Genomic DNA, 24,350 nt, shown 5'->3' on the forward strand with positions numbered 1-24,350 from the left:
AAAAAAAAAAAAGACAAAATATATATATATATATATATATATATATATATATATAGATCTAAGGCAATAAATATTTGATGTCATACTAGTCGTGCCTCATTTTGTCTCATCAAAATCAAATTACATCTTGAGGAGCCACCCTTGATATCATTTGTACTTTCCCTTTCATTTTTATTTGTTTTGAAATTTTTTGTACATGAATATATATATATATATATATATATATATATTTGTAATGAGTCCATTAAAATGTTTTAGAAAAATAAACGAAAATTTAAGAAGATGGAGCCAAGACAAACCAGGTAGTCGTTAGGTTTGAAGTTAATGTGTTGGCTGTCAGATATTATCTTTACCTGACCATGTCTTTTTAGTAACGGGTCTCGTCTCCTTTATGTTTTGTTTCTAGCCCAAAATTAACGAAACAGCATCAACTAAACAAACTATAAGTGTATTTGTTTAATGCAATGTCTATATATATATAATATGCCATCAAATAATGCCTTATAATTATACAAATTACTTCTTGTTTTTACTACCATAATCACATGTCACAAAATCCAAACGCGTATCTATAAAAAATATATTTTTCATGAATCCACTATGGTTAGATGTGATTAAACTCAAATTCGGTTTTCGATTTTAATCACACACAGGACAAACTTAATGTACTGTGTACATAAAAACAATACACGGACAATGTACCTAGTTTAATTTGTCAGTTACTTTTATGATTTAGGGGACACAGTGATCTAACTAAATTTTAATTATGCATGCATGCATGATATTAATTAATTTGACATGACTCGGATCCAAGGTAGTCTTATTCAATTTCATATATATACGGATACCCTCTTTATGGAGACTATGACATGTTTTTAATATTCGTACAGTTTTGTCTTGCTCTATTTATTTCGTAAATCAGGGTCGACATTTCTATAACAAACACCGTTGCTCGTGACATTACTCTTAACAAAAGAAAAGGATTGAAATTAATTGATTTTATATATGACATAACGAAACGTTACGTTGATTATATTCTTCCTGCAGTCTCATTTAAAAAGTCATGAGTTGTCGTCGATAAATACAAATCAAAAGCAAACAAGCAAAAACTCGATCGACTACAAGGAATATATATGAATACTGAAATTTATTGCATTTTATTATAATAATTGACTTTTGAAGCAGTTAATCAGATAACTGAGGATGAGAAAGTTGCCAAGTTGTGCAGGAATCAAAATCTGCAAGTTGAGCAGCAATCAGTACTTCGGAAACAAGTATAATAAAGATGGTGGGCGGCTTTCAATGAAACGGACACGCCATCTCCGTGCCCGAGATTCTACTTCTTCATTCATCCACATGCATGGTTTATATACACCCATCATACATGGATCCATTTTATCATATATATCTACAGTATACACACATATACATGTATATATATAATATATATTAACCATATATATCTCCTTAATGCAATGATCATGATCTTGTTGCGGTTTTAGGGTTTTTGATTTTGTCAAACGTTCATAATAAACAAGATATATAAACTTTCCAAATTTATATTAAATTGTCTGTACACATATAGTTAGATCTTTGTAGTTGTGAATTAGATAGTCAGTTTTCAGATATAGATAATTTGTAGTTCCAGTTCTTTTTAGTCATTGGTTTTACTATTATATATGAGACCACGACAGGGTTATGACGAATGAAATCATTTTTCAAAAATAGTACCGACTCTAGCTTGGTTCCAAATGTTTAATTTTATCTCAATATATCTGGCTTCCAAATAACTCGCACTCATTTTTTGAATCACATATCGGATGTATATGATGTCAAACCTTTAAAGTCCTCTTATGTTTTTAAAACTCTTATAAGATCAAAGACATTGAGTACTGTTCGTAGTTTCAACATGGCAGAAACTAAAATTTATGTTAGTGTGTTCACTAATACATAAATGAGATATAAATTAAGGGACTAGTTTGAGGTTTGTTAAAAGTTATAAACTTTCATTTCGCATATGCAAACTTCCTTGTTTATTTAGACATATCTAAACTACAATTTAATTTTTTTTTAATATTTTTTAAAATGAATCGAGTTTTTGGTTTAGAACAAGAAAAATATCAGCGCATCGTATGACACATTAACCAAACTATTAATATAGTTGGTTTAGTCAATTTTATAAATCTTTATCTCTCTAGTTTCTTAATGAAATCCACATTCATAGCAATATATTTATATATATGCGCATCCCGCACCCTCTATATTGAACGCATGCATGTAAACGTTTCGTTAGTCTCTCTGTAGACTATACAAATTTGCATGCATGTGCGTAGCTGTGTATGTATGGGGACGACGCACGAAATTGTGAATTTTGATAGTGTTAGTCGCATTGGGGACCAAAACGCTGAATGCCCTAAATGGCTAAATGCTACACCTGCATCCTAAAATCGATTCAGAGAAGGAAAAAAACAAAACCCTAAGTTTGTAGCTTTGAACTAAAATCAGCTCTAAAACCCTAGCTCCGATCAAACATTAAATGGCTCATTGGGATACATCAAGGGCTTCCGCGCGTTGATAAGGCTCACAAGAGATTAATATAAAATTAATGTAGAACCCTATATATATATATATATATATTTCATTTAGTTACCAAAAAGTAATAATGAAGAATCCTAATTAAAGATAAGCAAATGAATAATGATATCCAGACAGGAATATATTCAGTTGAACCAATTAGCTAGCAAGTTTTTCTAGTTTATTTTCAACCCTCTCATTTTAATGATTTTTCTTTCTTTGATAGAAGGCTTCATTTTTAATGAAATTCAAATCCATGATACATATAATGATATAAACATCGTCGCCAACTTTTCCCTTTTTGAGTTTTTTCCATTTAAAATTCAAAATTTTATTTATTTATTGATACTACATATTTGTCTCTATCTATACGCGCACTTATTACATTTGCATGACAAAAATTTAATTTCCTTAATTTCTGCCTGCACCCTACCTACGTATAACATCCCTACACGTCTCTCCTCTCTCTGTAATTCGACAGTCACAAGGACACGACTATATGGTGTTGCATATAACTGCATGTATTTTTCTTATCTGTTACATATCAACGGTAAAATGTGAACTTATACGTAAATTGGCAAATGTTTTGTACTAGAAGCAGAATCTAAGAATTTTGAATGATGACATTTTTATTTCTATTTGTTTTTTTGGGTAAAAAATAAAATCGATTATAGTAGAAACAAAATTGTAGAAGTAGCTGAAGAGGTGAATGAGATGGGTCCGACTCAAACTTTAATCACTACGAAGATCTGAAATTTCATTTACTCTCACCACGAAATACATGAGCCACACTTTATTGCACTCACTCAGTCTCTCTCTCNCTCTCTCTCTCTCTCTCTCTCTCTCTCTCTCTCTCATCGCACTGTGCTTTATTGCATGATTACAAGTTATGAGTTTCATCATCTATGTAACACAAATATCGTAGGTAATAATTGTGTTTGTAACACAAATGGGTTTCCTAAAAAACAACTTAGCTCATAACTGTTTTCTTTTCCGATTTAGAGTAAAAATTAGTGAGTTTCACAAAAGTAGTTGGATAGGTTTACAGCTTTTCTTTTTTCTTTTGTTTCTTTTTTTTTCTTTTTTTTTTTTGATAAAAAAAAAAGGTTTAGAGCTTTTAATCGGAAAGTAAAACCATATATATATATAGAGGAAAGTTAAGGAACAAAAGAAAATCATCTTGTAGATTACAGTCAACCATCTATTTATCTGATGGCTTCCCAATATAAGCCTTAATTATTATAAAATCTGAAAACTATTCTAACATTCATTAATCATTTGCAACAAACCTAAAACTAATAATCATATTAGTATATGATACAAAAATGCCATGCATGTTTTAGATCAAGCAAGAGATCCTCCTCGGGGTGAAACAGTTAATTTACAAGTAGATTTGTCTTTATATAAACTGGACCAGTGTTTAACATTGTAAGACACATTAATGACATGAGACAGTCCACATACAACATATAAAACATTTCATAAAGAAAACGTACTATTTTATGTGACCGCAAATTAAAGAACAAGAAATAATACTCTTTCGTTCATAAATGGATGTTTTGTGAAAATCGTATTGATCACATAACTCCTAAGTATTTGTAATCTATTAAATAATTTGTGGGGTGAAATAATAATGAGTGCTAGATTTTGAAGAAGAGAAATGGCTTCTCGGAAATATGTGGGGACCCAATAAGACTTATGATTATTGCAAATTAGATTCGAAGAGCCCACAAGTGAATGCCATGTCCCCATCTTCTACTAGAAGAACCGCAATGAGTGGTTATGGTTATGGTTATGGTTATGCACCTTTTTGTGATGTGGTGCATGCATCTTCAATTTGTTTGTTACTCTTCTAGTAGGATCAGATTTCAGCAAAATATTCAAACTTGAATGCTTCAAAATTGATAATTTTGTAAATCTCGTGCATATGTATCAACTAACCTAACATATTTTGGCCATTTGTGATTTTTTTTTATCTTTATAACCGAGTTGTTATTTAGTCTCACATGATTCTTCGTTAATTTCATGTATCAACTAGCCTAACATTTCAAACATACATACATATTTCATTAAATATTACTAGTGTTGAGCTAGCCAACAATGCAATAATCATGAAAAAAAACTGGTTCCATTTGAATATCAAGGGATGGAGAATTTAACAAGGGTTGACTTGACTTCTTCCAGTTACCAAAACAAGTAAAATTTTGTTACTTTTTTTTCCTCTCGAGTGGTGCAACAGAAGAGGTACGAACAAAACTCTTGTCAGATTTTGAAACTAGCCAGAAGGTAAAAAAGAGCAATCAATTTTTAACTTCGAAGGAGACAACAAATGCAAGAATAATCAATCTTTGTAAATAAGCTTCAAGAATGTCGTCTGGTTCGGACTTAAAAAATGTGGACCTACTTGTCTTTGTTTCCCCATTTATAAAACTCTCCGTACCTTTAAAATTAAAACATAGAGCAGCAAGCATCCAATGGCTCATTAGTGGGCCAATAAAAAAACTTAGCCGGTCCATAAGCGAGCCCACTTAGACGCTTCTATTCACAATCGTCGACTTGGCAAATCTAAAAAACACGCGTCCGCACGTGACACCGTGTCGTGTCTACTAGGGTTTGTGAAAAACTCTGTAACTGTTACTCAAAAGAAATTAGAAAGTTTTTTTCAATTTTCTCCGATTAGTCTACTACTCTTCTCTTCTCGTGTTTCTTAGGGTTTTGGAATTAAGAATGTTGCGATCAATTCTTGTTGCTTTGTTTGGAAGCAAGTTCTGAAAATTTGAGGTACCGTTTAAGTTTCTTTTGTATGTGCTTTGTGTGTATTAGGAGACTTGTTGATCCTAGGGTTTTAATTATAGTTTAAAGAAGAAGAGTTTTGCGCAATGTCTATAGAAGTGAAGTCGATGGATCAAAATTGTCGGTGTCTTGAGTTAGAAGAAAGGGTTTTGAAAGGTGAAGAAAAGTACACCGAGTTAGAAACAGAGTTGCAGAAACAGAACAAAGAGTGTGAATCACTTGAACTGAGGATTAAGGAATTGGAATCTGAGAAGTTAGTAGTGGAAGAAGAGTTGAGGAATCTTAAAGAATCTGAGGAGAGTTCATTGGTTGAGCAGATGATGGTGAACGGAGCGTTGGAGATTGAGAAACAGGTGGCTGTGAAAGAAGCTGAGGATTGGAAGTCAAAGTTTGAGAAGCTTGTGGAGACGGTTCGAAAGTTAGATGAGATTGGTGGGTTTAGATATGGAGAATTGGAATTGGATGAGAATGTGAAGCTAGGATTGGAGTTAGCTAGGATCAAGGATAATACTGAATCTTGTAAAGTGGATAAAGATTCTCTGAGTAGGGAAGGGTTAGGTTATCATCAAGGTTCAGGTGAGAAGAACATATGTTTCAGCCTTTTGGTTGGCGTTAGTAAGTATAAGAATCATAGATTGAGTTTTTAGTATATATCCGCTTGTGTGTCGCTTCTTAGGTATAATGGATTTGATTTTGTTTATCTTTTCATGTAGGCTCACCTTATATGACCACACCGGTCAAAGACTACTATATCTTGGGGAGAGACAGAGATAACATGTCTTCTCGGGGACGAGTAAATAAGATGTTGTCGTTTGAAGATGATGATGGTGACAAATCGACTGGTGTAGTTGATTTATGTGATGGTGAAACAGAGGAGAGAAGCGAGAAGGAGTCTACTGATGCTAAGGATGCTTTAGAGGAGAGAAGAAGTATTGATGAGAACTATGAAGATGAAGATGTTGAATCTTGTGAAGCTGACAAAAGCACTCCTTGTGGCCGTAAGAGGAAACGGGTTATTGCCAGCGATTCAGAAACTGATGATGATAATGATGATGAAGATAATATACCTATTTCAATACTCAAGAACTTGAAACCAAGTGATCAAGAAATGGTAGATACACCGACCAAAGGAGAGAGTGGTTCCAGGAGATTGAGTGGACAGCCTCGTCGAGTATCCTCAAGACTGAGGAAACAGAGAGTTTCTGAAGAGATCTCTGCTCCAAGTGAGAAAAATTCACCAGAGAGAGCTGTGGGGATCCCAACAATTGGTAATGCCGAGGATGATGAGACAGAAGAAGAGCCAGAGAGCGAAAGCGCAAGTTTGAATGGGTTTATTGTTTCTGATGATGATGATGACAGTCAAGTGAGTGTCAGTGAAAGCTCTGATCATGAAACCGGAGAAGAGGAATCTGATGGAGAAACCGGTTATGCGGATGTCATGTCAAGGTTGAGGAGGGATAAGAAACCCGAGAAGCGGAAATGGGAGTACGAAGCAGATATGCTTGCGGATATCGGTAAAGATCCCGAGCTTTGTATGAGAGCGGTTTGTGTTATGTATAGGCTTCAAACAGAAGATGAAAAGTTGAGTAGCTCAAGCCGTATCTGCAATGGTATCGGTTTCAACAAGTTTGATGCTGCAAGGTTAGTAACTAGCTAGCAAACCCTTTTTCTTGATCTGTTGTTAAAACTGTTTTCTTGATTTTGCGTTCTTGAATGGTTTTGATTTAGGGGAACTTACATAGCGAGTTTTCTGACGGATGGGGACCCCAAGAATGATTTGAAGAAATCGGTTGAGGAATTGGAAGATTTCGACTATAAAGCCGTTGAGGATTGCGAAAAATTTGCATGCCGATACTGGAAACAACTCTTCAAGATCTATAACAACAGAGATGATCCTTTCTTCGCTCGTCCTCCATCTCCATAATAACTTGGGGGAATAAGCCTCACCGTGAACATGTTTATATTATGGTGCTTTTTGGGTCCTGATGATGACTGAAACATAGGTTTGAATGAATAAAAGATTTGTCACAAATGTTTTTAACAGTCCAAAACATGATGAGCCTACGCACGCTCCACCAAGTACGTGGTATAATGTATAGTTCCTTCGATTGAGAGGGCATTTATAGCCTTCCAAAGTGAGCAAATGTATAGTACAGACTACAGATATTGACATGTATAACCTTCAACTATGTTACCATATATATATATATAACACATAGAATACATTTTTAAAAGAATTCAAGAACCGGATTGTTTAATGTGTAATGTTTAATGTTTAAGGAATGTTTAGTTCGGTTTAGTTCTGAACCGGATTATCACAACTCACAAGTTGAAATTAGTGACTAAAATATACAATGATCTTCCATGAAAAGGAAAATTACAGAACCAGTAAAGTATATCAAAAAAACAGGCTGTAAGATACTCATATTTTTTTCTAATCCTTCTCATACACAGCTTAGACACAGAACACAATTAACCGTTACTCTCGTTAATCCTCTAAATTTTTAATAAAATGACAACGCACCAAACCAACGAGTGATTAGAGAGAGTTTAAGCTGTCTTGACCCCACGTTCTCTGTGGCATGTTTTCTTTATTTTGGCTATTTAACCAATTCTTTTAGGTTCCTCTGTTCTTCTATCAATCCGGTTATTTTTTTTTTCTTTATTTCTGGTGAGATATTACGAAACCACCAAGAAAAAAAGATTCCTTCGCCGGAATAAATCACCGGAGATAAAGAAAAAGAATGGCGTCCCTGAAATTTCCCTTGGAGATTCTCGCCGTCTTCGTCATCATCTCCGTGATTCTTTTGCCGATTGCTCATGCTCAATCTTCTTCGCCAGCTCCCGCACCCACCAGCGACGGTATTAATATTATATATAGGACAAATCTTTCTTTGATACCAAAACCAAAAACAAAAAAAAAAACTAGCTAGTTTGGAGAACAAGAGATTGATATTGTGTTTTTATGATTTGTGTGTGTGTGTGTGTTTGGCAGGAACATCGATAGATCAGGGGATAGCGTATGTTCTAATGTTGGTGGCGTTGGCGTTGACTTATTTCATTCACTAAAACGTGATGGATCCGATCATTTTGTTTGTTATCATCCACAATGGTTTTGCTTTCTCCTAGTAATTTTGTGTTCTCCAACTCTTCTTTTTCTATGGTTTGTGACGTGAGATTTGTAGAAAGTCAAAAGTAGGTTTTGGTCCTCATGCTTTGTTCTGTTTTTTGTTGGTTGGTTTATTCATGTAATTTATTTGTTCTTGTTTAATGGAAAGCGTAATTATAATAATTATCGTTCAAAGAAAAAAGAAGAGGGCAACCTCGTGCTAGCTGCTGGTTTCGGACACCTAATCATGCCACATTTTATTTGAAAAAGCATATATCCTCCTACGTAAAATTAATCCGGAGATGATTCCAAAATCACAACTACTATGACCCATCGACGACAATCTCCGCTTTGTCGAGGCCAGTCTTTGAGCCACTTTTTCTGGTCATATTTATTCTATTTGTTTGAGTACTACCTACTAAAGGCGATGACGCCAATGGATGACGAGAAATATTCTTATATAACCGTTTTACAAAGAAAACACGTAGATATATACTTACTCTCAAATTCTAAATATAATTATTTTTACTCTAGCGTAGTAGCGGTCGTATTTCATTGAAAAAGAACATGTGAACTTTGGTGTCGCATATCTTTGTTTATTTCTGATCCATTCTGAATCCTATATGCATACTTTAGTTGTGATGAAATGCTTGTTTTGAGCCCATTTGCTTGGTACTCTTTATGTATTATGGTTGTCTCAGTTTTGTTAGCTTAACTTCTCAACTTTTTCCAACTTCTAAGTGTGAAAGTAAAAATGAACTTGTTACATAAAGTATGCCTTTTATTTCCTCTTCATCTAAAATTCCAGTTTGTTGTCAAAGAGCTTGGTGTTAAACCTTTTAGAGTATATGACACGCCGTAAATATTTTCGTCTATAACCATTTTTGTGTCTGTGGTTTCATAGAATTTTGCAACTTTTATATGGAGTCCTATAGAGAAGACTGAGAGAAAAGACCTCTCATAATTTTGCAAAGTGATGAAATATTAATTTATTAGAGGTCTTCTCTTGCAAATTTGTAATGTCTCAACCAATAGACTATCTGACTATGCTTTGATGGTGTATCTATTTTTGTTTTCTTTCTTTTCTATGACCTTATTACACTTTTTTTTACGCTCGTCAAGACTATACAAATGTGGCTCCATGGTTGGATTTGGGGTTTATAAGCTTCCTATTCAATTTGTGAAGATTAACTGTTCGGTTGTGTTATATATTTTTAGAATAAAATTATCAGTGAACTTACATTTTTTTAAACAATATATTAATTCTAATAAAATTTACAAAATATCGGCCATATATAAAAAAAACATAAATATGGAACATGGTTTAAGCTTATTCTTTAGTAATTAATTATGCAACAAAAACCAAGACCATTTTATATGATATGACTATATATATTGGAAATATCAAAATGATGGATTGCGATTGAGTTTATAAGCTGCAGCGACCGATTCAGCGACGCCTCCAGGAATAATATGGTTAAAAGGAGAATGATTAAGCTCAGCTTGAACCACTGCTTCTGCGTCTTCACTTGTCACTGATTTGTCCCTCGTTACCTTCACATCAATCTCCGCGATAACGTCGCTGAGATTTGTCTTCTCGTCCTTCTTACCTATTTTTTCGTTACGAGCAACCGCTTCACTTGCCACGGCTGTTACACCACCGCGATCATCTTCTATGTTGTCTCCGACAGCTCTAGTTTCCACCTCTTTTATGGCAGCTACGTCGGTGGTTTCCACTGGTTTGTGGCCAACATTCATGGCTGCTGCTTTTAGAGCCTCCGTTAACGTCGTCGACCTCCCAATAAGTGCTTCAGCCGCCGTGGATATTTCTTCTGTTGGACCTACATACTATTTCAAATGGTTGCACATCAGTTTATGTGTTAAACGTTGTTAGCTATAACATGATAAAATCAATTAAACTTCAAACTTTTAAAAAATACTATATGGTCGTAATCATTTTGAGGGTGTTTTTATAGAATACTTATTAAAATGTATTAATGTACAAACGCAAACACTATACGCAAAAAAAAAAAATAAAGGTTCTCATTTGTTTTTTTTGTTTATCATTTACACAACATGCAAAAAAACAAGAGAAATGAAAACGTGAAAACGTTACTAAAACACACAATAAATTGTAAACGTAAACTCGTAATAGCCTAATACAAACAAAATTTCCAATCTAATATCTTACACCTTCACCGTTTAGTGTCTGAATACACTTTATTAACTGTACCTGTCCACCGGGACTAGACTGTGAGACGCTATAGTGCTCCTCGACAGAGATGTTGGTGAAATTTCCACCATCCTCAGATGAACCCATCGTTCTAGAGTTCTTTGAACTTCTTTCTTTGACTGCATTACCTTTCATAATTATCTGTCTTTCGTTTAAATAAGGAAACGGGATGTATGTGGCAATAACAACGGGTCCGTACAACTTCATTTGACACGTGGGCATATAACACTTCACGTGTCCCGTATTTAGCTGCTTAAGCGAGAGTGACCTTTTCGATGTATTGGTGAGACCATACTGTATATATACTTTTGGACCTTCAACAACCCCGTAAAGCCTAATTAAACAGCTCCATATATATATATATATATATACGTTTTTAACAACTTGCATGTTTTTGACGTTAATTGTCTTTAGTTTTGGAAAGTTTTTTTTTTTGGTCGTCAAAAGTAATAAAAACAAAAAATGATTGGATTTTACTGATTATTGATGCAACAAAATCGGATAGGCTTCAATATACATAGGATTGGATCAAAAGCTAATCTTGGTAAAATTGGATACTTGGGACTTCGGCTTTTTATATTACAGATTTAAAAATAAATTGCAATTTAATAATATCAAAGAGAAGTGTTGCATGGACTGGAATTGAGTTTATAAGCGGCAGTGACGGATTCAGCAACACCTCCAGGAATAATACTATTGAAAGGAGAATGAGTGAGCTCAGCCTGAACCACAGCTTCTGCATCTTCACTCGTCACTTCTCTATCTCTCGTAACCCTCACATCAATCTCGGCCATAACGTCGCGAAGATTTGTCTTCTCATTTTCGTTTACTATTTCTTTGTTACGAGCTACCGCTCTACTTGCTACAGCGGTTACACCACCACCGTCGCTTTCCAAATCCCCTCCACCGACAGCCCTAGCTTCCACCTCTTTTATGGCAGCCACGTCAGTGGTTTCTACCGGTTTGCGACCTACATTCATGGCCGCCGCTTTGAGAGCTTCTGTCAATGTCGTCGACCTCCCTACAAGTGCTTCAGCCGCCGTTGATATTTCTTCTGTTTGGCCTGCATAGTACTATATCTCATTGCGTTACATGAGAAGAGATTAATGAAAAGAAAAAAAAACAAAATCAAAGTCTTACGTTTTTTTATACAATACCTGTCCACGAGAAGTAGATTGGGAGATGCTAAAGTGCTCCTCTACAGATACGTTTGTTAAACTAGCACTATCCTTCTTTGTTGTTGTTGAACCCATCGATCGTTTTTCACTTTTTTTACTTCACAGTTTCTTCTTTTATGTTTTAAATAAGAAAACAGAAGGGACAACAAACATTTGACACATCAGCTTTTAACAGCCACGTGTCCCATGCTTATGCGACAATTTGACTTTTTACATGCACCAAGTTAGATCTGCGCGATGTTGTTCTATATATTTTGAAATATATTTGATGTTAAAAATATGATTTTTATTTTTTTAGAATTATATTAATAACAAAAACTATGGTTTACATAATGATATATAAATGGACTAAAAAAATTACGATGGTTTGTAACTCTGTGTATTTATCATTTATATTTAAGTCGGGTAAATTTAATCGTATAATTGGCTTTTTCTCCTATTACTTGTTATATTGAAGATATATTAGTGCATTTATTTTGTGGTGTATTTTTGTAGTTTATAAATTTAATCATCTAAGTTTATATTTTTTTTTGGTAAGAATCATCTAAGTTTATATAGTTTGTGTTTTTCTTACATTATTATTTGTTTGTTTTCTTTTGTAAATTATCAATTCTTTTTAATAACAAATCTACGTATGTCAAAGTAAATAGACATATTTTTACTTTAGTTTAGTTTTGTGTTGTTATTTAAATACTATACTTATGTTAAATTGTATACAATTTATTATTATGTTAATTGTCAAAGTTATAGATGATTTAGTTTTCTTTAATTTAAAAAAAATTGTTTCTTGATCTTAAATATTGTTTAATTTGTCATTGGTGTTCTTATATATAAATCTTGAGAGACAATGAACCTTTCTTATCACACGCTAAAATTCAAATATTGCAATCATTATTATGATTTTTTTTTATAATACGTAACTGATTTACTCTAGTTTATGTACGCTTCAGTGCTTCACAAAAAGAGTTTATCTTCCAATCACGCTTGAGAGATTATTCTAGAAACAAAAAAACTACTGACTTGTTGCGCTTACAAAGCTCGAGAAATAATTTATTTATTTGTTTTCAATTTTTCATAGTATTTATATTTACATACCATTATATTTTTTTTAAATGACACCCAAAATTTAATTCTTTTATTTTCTTTATAACTTAATTGTCTCACTTACACCCAAAATTTAATTCTTTTATTTTCTTTATAACTTAATTGTATCACTTACTTAGATTTTCATAAAATCTTAGAACTCTTGATTCATATGGTGAGATAATATAAAATTCAAATTATAACAATTTCTATATGTTAAATCTTAATTATTATAAAAAAATATTATATATTCAAATAAAACTGAAAAATATATACTACACAAAGAAAATTTAGATCGTAAATAATAATTTTACAGATAAATATTATAGATTTTGTATATATAAATTATAGTAAAATTATTTAATAATTATTATTAACTCGATTAAGTTGTTTTAACATATGTACATGTGGAATAGAAGAAAAAAAAATTATTATTGGATAAAAAGGCTGAGTTGTATTAATTGTTATATTTTAGGTGATCATCTATTTTAAATGATGTGTCAGCTCTAAGTTTTTCCAAATTATTGGATAAAAATGCTGAGTTGTATTAATTGTTATATTTTAATTGGTCATCTATTTTAAATGATGTGTCAGTAGTTTTATTGAATTGATTTGTGAGAGACGGACCCACGTGGATGATGGGTATGCTTTTGGGCCTAAGTGCAACGCAGTAAAGAGGCCCAATGAGTTTAATAAAAGACACGTGCATAGTCCGTGCTGCCAGCTGTTTAACGCATTTCCGAGTCGGGTTTTTTGAAAAACGGAGCTTTGACCCGTATCCGGAAATTAAATTCATCGGAGCGCTTAATTTGAGTCCACAATTAAAAGTCTGACGAAGAAGGAGAAGAAGAAGAAGAAGTACTTTTTTTTTGCTTTTTTTTTTTGTTCTTTTGCTTTATTTGTTTTTTTTGTTTCCGTCTTTTTTGTGGTGTGTCAATGAAATGGGAGAAATGGAGATCGAAGAAATCGAAGGTGTTCTTGAGAAAATCTGGGATCTACATGACAAGCTTAGCGATGAGATTCACTTGATTTCGCGTTCTCACTTCCTCAAATCCGTTAAACCTTCGAATCGATCGGAGAAGAGGAAGACGGCTCATCATCATCACCCAAACGGCGTAGATGATAACCGACCGGGTTATGTTTTCATCAAAGGATTCGCCGTTGACGATAACGACGACGACTCCACGATGCGAGAGGCCAAGAGTCTTAACGCTATTCGAACCGCTCTTGAGAACCTTGAAGACCAGCTTGAGTTTTTCCATGTGAGTCTCGCTGTTTGATTCTCTGTGTTTCGATTCGTCATTGATATAAAGCGAAATTGAAGAGACGAATGTGTTGTGAGATTTGGGAGAATAGCTTTGTTATATATATCACTTAGGGTTTGTGCTGATTTTTTCTGAAGAGAATTGAGCAAATCTCAACGTCTCTGAAATCGATTGTATCTGCTTCATTCTCATGATTAAGCCGGTTTGAGGCAATTTAGGGTTACAATTGATTTGGTTATTATGTGTAGTTAGGTTTTAGGTCTTTGTGGTAGGTAATTCCATTAGCTAGGTTTACGAATAAGAGTTTCAGATTTTGAATAAGCTAAGGTAATTATGGGACTGCTAAGGAACAATTACTGATTCAGGGGTTGTATATGCATAAAGATTGTTATGGTCTCATGTACAGAATCCATTGTAGATTATATCTAGACCAAAGAATGAGAGTGTGGAAGCTTTTTTTGCATATATAGGAGAATCGCATGGATATGTTTATTTCTCTCTTTGTCTCTCATATAGTTTCTCAGTTTACTTCTACCACCTGATCTCGTAATCTGAAAGACAATATGTAAAACTTCTTTCTCTTTGCTCTGCAGACTATTCATACACAGCAACGAACAGAGAGAGATGTCGCGGTTGCCCGGCTTGAGCAGAGCAGAATATTACTAGCAATGAGATTGGCTGAACACCACGGCAAGAACTACGGAGTCTTAGAGGAAGCTCTTGCATTTGTTGGGAGCATTAAAACCGCCAGTCATTTCGTCTCGCCTGATCACCTCTACGAGTCCTTGCTAAACCCATCTGGAGCAAACTCTATTCCTCCTGATGGCCAGAAGTCAAACTTTGTAATCACTGCCTTTGCCTCGACTTTCGGGTTTGCCAAAAGAGCACTTGGATTCAACCATGTGAGAGGCCTACTTGGAAACGCTGCTATATTCGCCATTAGCATGGTTGCTATGCTACATCTTCACCGAGTGGCTACTAGTGAACGTCATGTACAGAAGAAAGAAGACAGATTCTACAGAAGCCAACGAAGGGATTCATATGGAAGAAGAGGAGAGATATCTTCAGGTGACAGAAGTTTGGACCACTTGGACGTGATGATGGCTCGTGGTTAAGACCAAAGACCGAACTTGTCCTCTACACGTGATGATACTCAGATGCCTCCAAATCCTCCAAGAAGACAATTGTTGCTCTTTTATGATCTTGTTTTCGATATTATCAGTAAAAGGATAAGAACTTGGAGGCAATGTGTTGGAATTTTCTGAGCTCTTCTGATGCAAATATCGTTTCTTGTCTTCTCGTTTTGATTGTCAATCACTGGTTAAATTTTTGTTTGTTTTGTTTGGTTGGTTTGATTTTGTTGATTTTAATTACGGTTAGGGCATCTTTAAAGGGACAACTTTTTTTTGGTGTTCTTAGACTAAATATATTAGAAAAATAATGTAAGATTAGTAGTTAAGATCTTTTGTTAAAAAGTTAGTTATTGGGAGAACATGTTTAAAATCATAAGACTTAATAATCTAATATTCTTAAACATATTACAATTATAAAAACTTATAAAAAAATATTTAAATTTCAAACTTATAAAACTTTTACTAAAATTCAAAATACAATACCAAATTGCTCTTAAAATAATTGGTTTAAACTATTATTATTGGGATCATAATGATAGTGAAAATTGTTGGAAGAAGATGCCATAAAAGGGTTGAGAAAGAAAATGTTCTTGGTGAAAGAAAGAAAATGGTTTGATTTTGAGTTGGTATGTTTGATTTGCTTGATTTGATCTTGTGCTCTTCTCATATATATAGAACTTTGGTCATTTCGGACAAGACTGTATCTTTTGCATGTGAACAATCAGACAAGAGTGTATGTTTTGCATGTGAACAATCGGACAAACTCAAAAAAAATCTTGTGACTCTGTCCAAGCAAAGAAAACAAATACATGTGACTTAGTCTTTAAAACTTCATTCCAAACACCAAATTCCAAATACATGTGACTCAGTCTTTAAAACTACAATCCAAAGTAAATTACTTTAGCTGGATCACTTGGTCCTTGAGCTGGATCACTTGGTCCAATCGCAGTTGTGGTTGCGGAGGATAGTAACAGGTCTCAACCTCCTCTTCTGAATCGCTACTACAGTCTAATGGGCTGTTTATACCATAGTCATATAAAGAGTCCATGACTTGTTCAACCTGAAAACTGAAAACACATAAATAAGTATAACATTTTAGAGTCCCAATAGATAAATATGAAACACATGTGAAACCGAAAACACATGGATTTATTAAACATAAGCCGATTCATTAAAAACACATGTGAAACATAAACATAAGCCGATTCATTATGAACATAAACTAGAGTTAAAACAAAAGACAAACATACTTAAAACAAATATAAGACAAACATACTTAAAACAAACAACATAAACTAGGGTTAAAACAAACATAAACTAGAGTTAAAACAAACATCTAAGCTAAAACATCTAGCGTTTCTTTCTTGGCAATGAGAGTGTCAAGAATGGACATCTTTTGAAGTTCTTTCATGCCCTCTAAATCCTTCTTTTTGATCTCCTACATGTGACTAAACTCTGCCGATGGTGCAGCCATTACCTACTTCAGTCAAATCAGAAGTAAATAAAGGTCATTTAGTGTTTTAAATATGTAAACCAAAAAGTTTGGTTTCGTTAAAGCATTGAACTCAGTTTACAACTATAGTCTACACTATCACAACTAAACAAGCAACATAGACCATCGCAATCACTTTACAAGCAACTACTCAAACATATTATACAATAGACAAACCAATCTTTAAACCAATCACTCAAACACCACTCAAACACAAACCATTTAGACTATAGTAGCAATTCAAACCAATCTTTAAGTGATTCAAACCATTAGACTATAGTAGCGATTCAAACCAATCACTCAAACACCACTCAAACAAAAACCATTAGACTATAGTAGCGATTCAAACCATTAAACTCAGACACCACTCTTCAAACACAAACCATTAAAACATATTATACAATAGACAAACCAATCACTCAAACACCACTCAAATCTTTAAACCAAAATGGTCGAACATTGCATTACACAAATAATCCAAGTTTAAAAGTTTGTTGATGGATATCCGATTACAAGAAATAAATCTAATCAAACAAGCAACATTCACAAAACTGTGAATATACACTTACCTTGTGACAAACCTTGTGATTTACCTTTTACTATCGAGTAATGCAGGTTTGTTGATGGATATCCGATTTAATTTCCCACGTATAACCTCACCTACAAGCCTCATAAACAAAGAAAAATCGATTAATGTTCATCACTGTAAGGCTAAAGCATAATCGATTAAGGTTGATTTCAAATACAGGGCAAAATCGCTTTGCAATCACTCATACAAATCGATTAAGGTTGATTTCAATTACAACACACGACACTCAAAATTGACTCATACAAATCCTATATTGGTTAATCAAAACCTTTGACAGATGAGACGAAACCCTATTTACATTATACTAAATCGAAACCAAATTCAGAGATTTCAATACCCTAAATCGATGAAACAAAGGAGATAAGATTACCTTTGCCTTTGTTCGCCGGAGATGAGATTTGCGAGCCAGCCGAGACAGAAGAGACAAGGAGATCTCTTGAAGAGGAGCTGAGGAGCTTGGCAAGACAGCGGAGACAGAGGAGAAGAGGAACTTGGCAAGACAGCGGAGACAGAGGAGACGAGGAGATCGCCGTTTCGAAGAAAGGAGATCACTTGCGAGACAGAACAAGAAACACCGTTGAGATGAGATCGCCGTTTCGAAGAAAGGAGATGAGATCGCCACAATATCGAAGAAAGGAGATGAAATCGCCGTTTCGCCATTTGGGACAGAACAACAACAAACCCTAGCTCGAAAATATCAAAGAAAATGAAACGAGAGTGCCAAAAAAAAATTTCCAATCCAAATCGGCCACGTCACACAACAACAACCCAAAAAACATTTCTACAATAAGATCCATTAAACTGATCTAAGTCCACTTTTTCATTTTTTTCCAATTTAAATAAGCCCAAGAACACACTAAGTGTTACACCGATAAAGATGGCCGTAGGCTTCTTTGTAATCCACAAGATCTCTTGGCTCTTAGGTATTGATCGGTAACGCAAATTTTTGAGGTATTAACGGATGTATCGGGTCAATAGTAGCCCATCTATGTTCCATCTTAGGCCCATAAGCGTCAATAGGCACGCATTTAATAACCTAGTCCTAAAATGAGGGAGAAGTTAAAGGCTTCTTAGCTGATCGTGCGCTCGCCTGATCTGTGGTTTCGCATACCGTCCCGGCCGGGAGCTCTATCTCGGTCTGGTCATGCGCATTGCTTCTAGATATCAGAAAACCCCGGCACAAAAATTGTCAAGGAAAAAAAAAAGGTTAAGGCTTCTTATAACATGTTAACTAGAGAAATGGAACACCTAAACAAGTTATTGAGTTGATTTGATAAGGAAGGTCATTTTCGATTGCAAAGGGTGCAGTGTGGGTCATTTGCCAATTATGAGAAAACATACAAATACTTAGGTACTTCGACTACTTATTGATGTTCTATATTATATAATGCCTAATAAAATAATTTCTCTAATTCAAATACCTTCCTGTTATGTAATTCAAATATTTAGATGAATCTTTGACCAAGTTTTAAACAACCGCTGATGTAAAACGTTTTTTCGAATAAATGTTACATTTTATTCAAGAAAAGAAAAAAAAATCTCTAAAAACATACAATACGAAATTACGATTCCAGAAGAATACTAATCTAGTAATTTCGTTATTTAAGTGGGAAACTGGGAATCGTATGAGTCCATAACTTGTGTTCCAGAATGTAGCAATAGTTTCTCTGTTTTTGGTCATAATTATTAATACTAAAAAGTTCAAAATATCCACGATGAATAACGTAATGAAATTTTATTTTTGGTTATATTGATGTGAAGTGTGATGTGAACAAAGTAAATATATTAGGGGATCAAGATGATAAAGGGAAACATATAATGAGTCCAAATTGGTAGAATGAAGGAAACATGAATGTGAATATAACACAAATCTTTTCCTTAGGATCTGTTTTGTCTCTCTTTTTCTTTAACTTTTGTTGTACACATAGCTTTTTCTCTACACCCTTAACGTTATAAATGACTTCTACCTTTGTGTGCTGTCGTTTGTTATTTATATTTTGTAAACATATGTTTTTCAATGTGATTAGACGTATAAATAAAACATCTTACTTTGATTTCGCATTTTGTAGGTCCCGGTTCGCATTTTGGGAAATGTCAGCCCGCCGACCCGGTTTTCCTGCGTAAATAGGTCAACCCAATGTTTTTTTCTTGTCTAGAATGGCTAAGACCGCAAACAAAATACTTTTTCACATTTAGTCGAAGACAATATAAATCTAAAACAAATACATATCTATGTGAAAGAAGGCCAATAGCAAATTCTCATATGAATTCTCAACGGAGTCGTAGGTTATGCGACTACCTACCTAACCTATTTTTTCTATAGCATGAAAGCTATTTTCTAAAAAATCGTGGGTTATGTTTCTTGTGCATGACTAGACAATAGTTTTCACTTGTGATTAAAAAAAACAGCTTTCATGCAGTGCAGGAAATAGTAATGATAACCAAAGTCATATACTTGTAATCCCACAACATAATCATAGTTGTGTTTTTATCTCCTTCATCAAGAAAATAAGCAAATGATCGCTCGTGGTAGTTTATAACTTGGGGATAATCGAAAATAAAATAATTAGATATTCATTATCAAATGTTGATTATAGATAAAAGGAGAAAGGGTTTGGACCAACTAATAATGATAAAATAGCCAATATGCTCCATAATGATACGACAAAAAGCTGATGTTAACGGGTAGAAAGTGTTTTGCCACCTTCTAAATAATTATTAACATGGGTCACACATTACTTATCATTCCATATCTTAATTTCTTCCTTTATAAGATTTTGGGTAAGAATAACAACAGTATACGTAAAATCTTTACGCATGATCTGATGGTGGATGAAATGGTTCAACATTAGTGTACAGATAGATCATAAGGCATGTCTAGTGGTTTCAAAATGTGTACTTTTTTACATAAACTTGATAAAGTAAAAAATATCTATGAATCATCAAGATGCCTTTTAAGAACCACTGGACAGCTATTACTTTGATCCCATCCATACTCCGACTCCGACCAACAAATTAAAACCATAAGATTGTACTTCTTTTGTTTTCCATTTTAACAAAATACAAAAAGCTTCACGCCACGTTTCGCTATAATAACGAACCTATGTACTGACGTGGATAGTTAAATTGGACACGTGGTTGGGCTTTTTAAATTACACCACTAAAATGAATCTATGTGATTGTGCACTACGGAAATGCAGGGCCCATAACGAAATCACGTGAGCTTGTACTCTCGTTGTCTCTCAACATTCTCTTTTCTTTTTTTACGATAAACAATTTAACAAAAAAAGTTGTCGAATTTTGAAAATAAAATTTGCTCATAATCTAAGTTTCAATTTCCATTTGTAGATTTCAAAATTTAAAAAATTGAGCTCTAAACTGTAAATTTTAAGGCTTAAAATTTGACTCATACGGACGAAAAGTAAACCGGGAGATTTTGGAACGTTGATATTTTGAGAACACTCCGACACTCGCTCAAAGTGAAGAATAGATAAATAGAATAATGGAGGGGAGAATAGTTATAAATGCTATCTTATCAGTTCCATCATTGCCTAATTTTTATCATTTTCGTTTTCAGTATGTACCTTAAACATGAGAAGGTTGTTAAAGTAGTATGTCCGAATAATCTCATCTTCATCCGGTTCATCATTGTCGCTTTTAATGTATAGAATTTTAGTTACATTTTATTTTGTACATATACGCCGTTTGTGCCGTTGTTTGCCGAATTTATAAGTTTGTAGAAAATATCTAAGTTAATAAGGAGGTTTCGATCGGTCCCATGCATTGACAAAAAAAAAGTATTAGAAAAAATCTAGCGTAATTTCATATAACGTATCAAAACTTTCTATTTATGAAAGTCGCCCCACTATGAATGTCGACAACAACCACACCCTCCAACCCAAAAAAAAATTAAACTCGAGATAATATCGTGTGACTACACTTAACCACTCTGATTTGGTTCAGGGAAAGAAGAAAAAAGAACAAAATCCCACATTTCATTGCATGCCACATCCCACATGTACACGTTCACACTAGCTGCGTTAATTAGTCACTAGCTCTCTTCCTATTTGTGGAATGTAAATGTAGCAATTTATACTACTACTATTTAGAATTTACGACGTTATAGAAAGTTTACCGACAAAGTAAAGATATAGCATGACTCTACAAAGAAATTATATACAAATCTCTCAATTATAAGGTACAACAAATTTCAGAAGGAAGATCTTGAGAAACAGAAAAAATCAGATACGAAGTTATGATAAAAGGAGATAGATAGGGGACCAAATACAGCTTCATAAAACTAAATAAAATGAATTGCGGCTAGAAAATTTTACCCACTTGCGTAAAAGAAACCAAAGGCCATCGTGATTCTTCATTAAAGCTCATTTTTTTAGCAATATCTGCCAAAAAGAAACAAACACAGTACACTGTATATGTTCATACTTCATATACCCTATATATAGACACTATAGCCTCTTAGTTCGTTATAACCTATTAAATCGTTGGGATATACATTTTTGTGGGGAAATATATACTATTTTTTTCGACCGTTAAATAAGTATGTGAAAACGACATGGAAAATGCATGCGGAAAGGTGCAAACTTTTCGCTGGACCAATTAAATTAGTGTGATTTCCCATGCACACGAAGACCAAATTGCGGCTCAACTCTATTAGCCTAAGCCTACACAAGAAAAATAAAATTTGACTACTTCGGTTAGTGAAAAACTTCTTTAATTAATTCACCCTTATGCTTTTTATATTCTTGTTTACGGTTATTTTAAATTCGTAATTCTGTATAATAGTTAAAGTCTAATATGATTTTTTTTTTCCGTTTATTTTGATCAAACTCTAATTTTGATTGAGTAAGGTCATAATTGACTCTCTACGTATTTCCATTTTTCTTTTTAATGATTTCAAAAGTTCTTTTAATGGAATTTAAATTACTGCAACGATAATGGCTTTCACCTATCGATAAAGCCCCTCCCTTACTCGTAAATCGTACAGTCTAAAAGTAAAATTTTGGCCAAATATTTACGTGTGAGCTGACTGAAGACGCGTGACTTTCTTTCCATTGGTGTAAATAACAAAAAAAAAAAAGAGAGAAAAAGAAATGCATGTTAGCTGTATATACAAATAAAATTGAAAAAGGACTACAATTATATGCAGCTTCTGTAGCAAGACGGCTCTGTGACCTCAAAGCAACCTGACAAAAGTATATATCTTCATTTTTATTGCCAACCTAAATAAGTACTCCGTAATTACTGTGTTAAATAAATGCCATGATATGCGTTATTTTACATACTTAACAAAATAAAAGTTTATTTGGAATGTTTGAAGACAAATAAAACTTTATTTATTTTAGTATAGTTTGAAATTTGTATAAAATTCTAGTCAGTTTGAAAATGTTAGAAACTTTTTTTTTTTTGGTAACTAAAAAAAGCGGTAAAAAGTAGACAATAGACAATTCTCACATTCTTGGTAGATTCATATAGACAAGTGCCTGTGATTTTATTTCGTTTATTTGGAACATTGACATGAACTCTAAGATGCGTATATTCACATATATACGTGAAGGTATATAATTGTATTTTTATAATGCCTAAGCGGTGCTAATTAAAAAGTTAGATGGTCGATGTGTTTATTGTCTATTTCTGGTGGAACTGTTCGGGCAGAACATATATATTACGTATATATGTGTCCGTAAATTTTTATTTTTTGAATTTTTCTACAAGAAAAGAAATAATTTGCTTAAATGGTTTTGGACTTTGTATGGAACTTTTGTGCGACACTTATGAGCCTACCTAAGAGGCCAGCTCAGTTGGGGCGTTCACGTTTGTCAATGTCTGTCCTTAAAAGTTTTAAAATATTATCAAAGTTTTGCTCTATAGTATATTTCTCTTTCTCGACCATAGAGATTTGTTCTTTATATATTAGAGAAATCTCACACTAATTTTGAATTTAAATGGCATATACAATTTCAATATATAGTGTTATATATTTGATAAGAGTAACGTCAACTTTTCGTTATTACAGATTTTAGTTGATTCTACGTTTGTTTTTTCGTTTTATTGTATAATAAACGGCCACAAAAATTAAATAAAGAAGAAAATCATAAACACACACAAATATCGCATGCTTATAATATATATCACAGCGAACACCGGTGTCATTTTGTTCTCTTCTGAGGGACTATGCGTAGGCGCGTATGTTGATTTAACCATTCAGATCATCAATCCGCGGAATTGTATAACGGATTTAATTTCACAACTCGGCAATATTATTCAAGTTTGATCTCGGATGCCAAGGTCTTCAACTAGCTTATACAAAACATCAGGTTTTTTATATCGTAGCAGATGAAAATTTCAATTGAAATTAGGTGTTAAAGATCTTTTTTTCTAAATTGTCGATAACAACTTGTTTTCAATTGAGGCACGTATTTTTTCCTTAAGCCGAATTAAAAACATGTAATGTGGTTTTTTCTAAAGCATAACTTGAACTCCTGACTTCTGGATCTAAAAACAATTTAGTCCAACAAATCTGATGAGGTCGTTAAAGATCCTCTTCTAAAAGACCGTATTTGTGTAAGTATATATCAAACAACCATTTCTAGTCGATCGCGCTAAGCTAGCTACGTTTTACTAGATACAATTCTAGTATTAATTGATCGTAAATTCGTAAAAAAAAAAGGTTAGTTAAACATAACTTTACTGTTTTGTTATTACTCTAAAATATGTTATATAATTTGTAAGGTTAAAAAATGTCAATTGGGTTATATACTCTATAGTCTATACTATATTAATTACTTCCACTGTTCCACACACTGTATGTACATATGAAATGCTTCTAAAGCTTATAAAGTGGGGTCAGTGAGGTAGGGGTCTAGGTGTTGCCACTCATCAT

General features: G+C 33.6%; 5 protein-coding genes across 8 annotated transcripts; 3 read left to right on the top strand and 2 right to left on the bottom strand.

Moving 5' to 3' along the window:
• LOC104725839 (general transcription factor IIF subunit 1-like) lies at positions 5,192 to 7,403 on the top strand. 4 transcript variants are annotated; one of them, XM_019231617.1, is made up of 4 exons: positions 5,192 to 5,355; positions 5,430 to 5,982; positions 6,081 to 7,008; positions 7,110 to 7,234. In XM_019231617.1, the coding sequence occupies exons 2-4, from the start codon at positions 5,454 to 5,456 to the stop codon at positions 7,141 to 7,143; spliced, it is 1,491 nt and encodes a 496-aa protein (XP_019087162.1). In that variant the 5' UTR covers positions 5,192 to 5,355; positions 5,430 to 5,453; the 3' UTR covers positions 7,144 to 7,234. The 4 variants fall into 4 exon arrangements, with proteins under 4 accessions (XP_019087162.1, XP_010442880.1, XP_010442882.1 ...); XM_010444578.2 differs by having other exon boundaries at positions 5,194 to 5,355; positions 7,096 to 7,403; XM_010444579.2 differs by having other exon boundaries at positions 5,195 to 5,355; positions 5,430 to 5,943; positions 7,096 to 7,403.
• On the top strand, positions 7,943 to 8,467 carry LOC104725840 (arabinogalactan peptide 22). Its single transcript, XM_019232360.1, has 2 exons — positions 7,943 to 8,229; positions 8,363 to 8,467. The coding sequence occupies exons 1-2, from the start codon at positions 8,112 to 8,114 to the stop codon at positions 8,434 to 8,436; spliced, it is 192 nt and encodes a 63-aa protein (XP_019087905.1). The 5' UTR covers positions 7,943 to 8,111; the 3' UTR covers positions 8,437 to 8,467.
• Positions 9,773 to 10,838, bottom strand: LOC104725841 (late embryogenesis abundant protein 49-like). Its single transcript, XM_010444581.2, has 2 exons — positions 10,710 to 10,838; positions 9,773 to 10,324 (listed from the first exon to the last, which is right to left on the bottom strand). Exons 1-2 carry the CDS (start codon positions 10,794 to 10,796, stop codon positions 9,881 to 9,883), a joined length of 531 nt encoding a protein of 176 aa, XP_010442883.1. The 5' UTR covers positions 10,797 to 10,838; the 3' UTR covers positions 9,773 to 9,880.
• LOC104725842 (late embryogenesis abundant protein 50-like) lies at positions 11,233 to 11,968 on the bottom strand. The gene is made up of 2 exons (XM_010444582.2): positions 11,867 to 11,968; positions 11,233 to 11,782 (listed from the first exon to the last, which is right to left on the bottom strand). The coding sequence occupies exons 1-2, from the start codon at positions 11,960 to 11,962 to the stop codon at positions 11,324 to 11,326; spliced, it is 555 nt and encodes a 184-aa protein (XP_010442884.1). The 5' UTR covers positions 11,963 to 11,968; the 3' UTR covers positions 11,233 to 11,323.
• LOC104725845 (plastid division protein PDV1-like) lies at positions 13,813 to 15,636 on the top strand. The gene is made up of 2 exons (XM_010444583.2): positions 13,813 to 14,232; positions 14,829 to 15,636. The coding sequence occupies exons 1-2, from the start codon at positions 13,912 to 13,914 to the stop codon at positions 15,348 to 15,350; spliced, it is 843 nt and encodes a 280-aa protein (XP_010442885.1). The 5' UTR covers positions 13,813 to 13,911; the 3' UTR covers positions 15,351 to 15,636.

Source organism: Camelina sativa, chromosome 11 (genome assembly GCF_000633955.1).
Source record: "Camelina sativa cultivar DH55 chromosome 11, Cs, whole genome shotgun sequence".
In the NCBI taxonomy this organism is placed as follows: Eukaryota; Viridiplantae; Streptophyta; class Magnoliopsida; order Brassicales; family Brassicaceae; genus Camelina; species Camelina sativa.

Bases quoted from the DNA above. Each gene is read 5' to 3' on its own strand.
- LOC104725839 (XM_010444578.2), top strand. From the start codon at position 5,454: ATGTCTATAGAAGTGAAGTCGATGGATCAAAATTGTCGGTGTCTTGAG. The intron at 5,983-6,080 runs GTAAGTATAAGA...CTTTTCATGTAG, and splicing joins CAGCCTTTTGGTTGGCGTTA to GCTCACCTTATATGACCACA. The intron at 7,009-7,095 runs GTTAGTAACTAG...GTTTTGATTTAG, and splicing joins AACAAGTTTGATGCTGCAAG to GGGAACTTACATAGCGAGTT.
- LOC104725845 (XM_010444583.2), top strand. From the start codon at position 13,912: ATGGGAGAAATGGAGATCGAAGAAATCGAAGGTGTTCTTGAGAAAATC. The intron at 14,233-14,828 runs GTGAGTCTCGCT...TTTGCTCTGCAG, and splicing joins ACCAGCTTGAGTTTTTCCAT to ACTATTCATACACAGCAACG.
- LOC104725841 (XM_010444581.2), bottom strand. From the start codon at position 10,796: ATGGGTTCATCTGAGGATGGTGGAAATTTCACCAACATCTCTGTCGAG. The intron at 10,325-10,709 runs GTACAGTTAATA...CATTTGAAATAG, and splicing joins AGTCTAGTCCCGGTGGACAG to TATGTAGGTCCAACAGAAGA.
- LOC104725840 (XM_019232360.1), top strand. From the start codon at position 8,112: ATGGCGTCCCTGAAATTTCCCTTGGAGATTCTCGCCGTCTTCGTCATC. The intron at 8,230-8,362 runs GTATTAATATTA...TGTGTTTGGCAG, and splicing joins TCCCGCACCCACCAGCGACG to GAACATCGATAGATCAGGGG.
- LOC104725842 (XM_010444582.2), bottom strand. From the start codon at position 11,962: ATGGGTTCAACAACAACAAAGAAGGATAGTGCTAGTTTAACAAACGTA. The intron at 11,783-11,866 runs GTATTGTATAAA...AATGAGATATAG, and splicing joins AATCTACTTCTCGTGGACAG to TACTATGCAGGCCAAACAGA.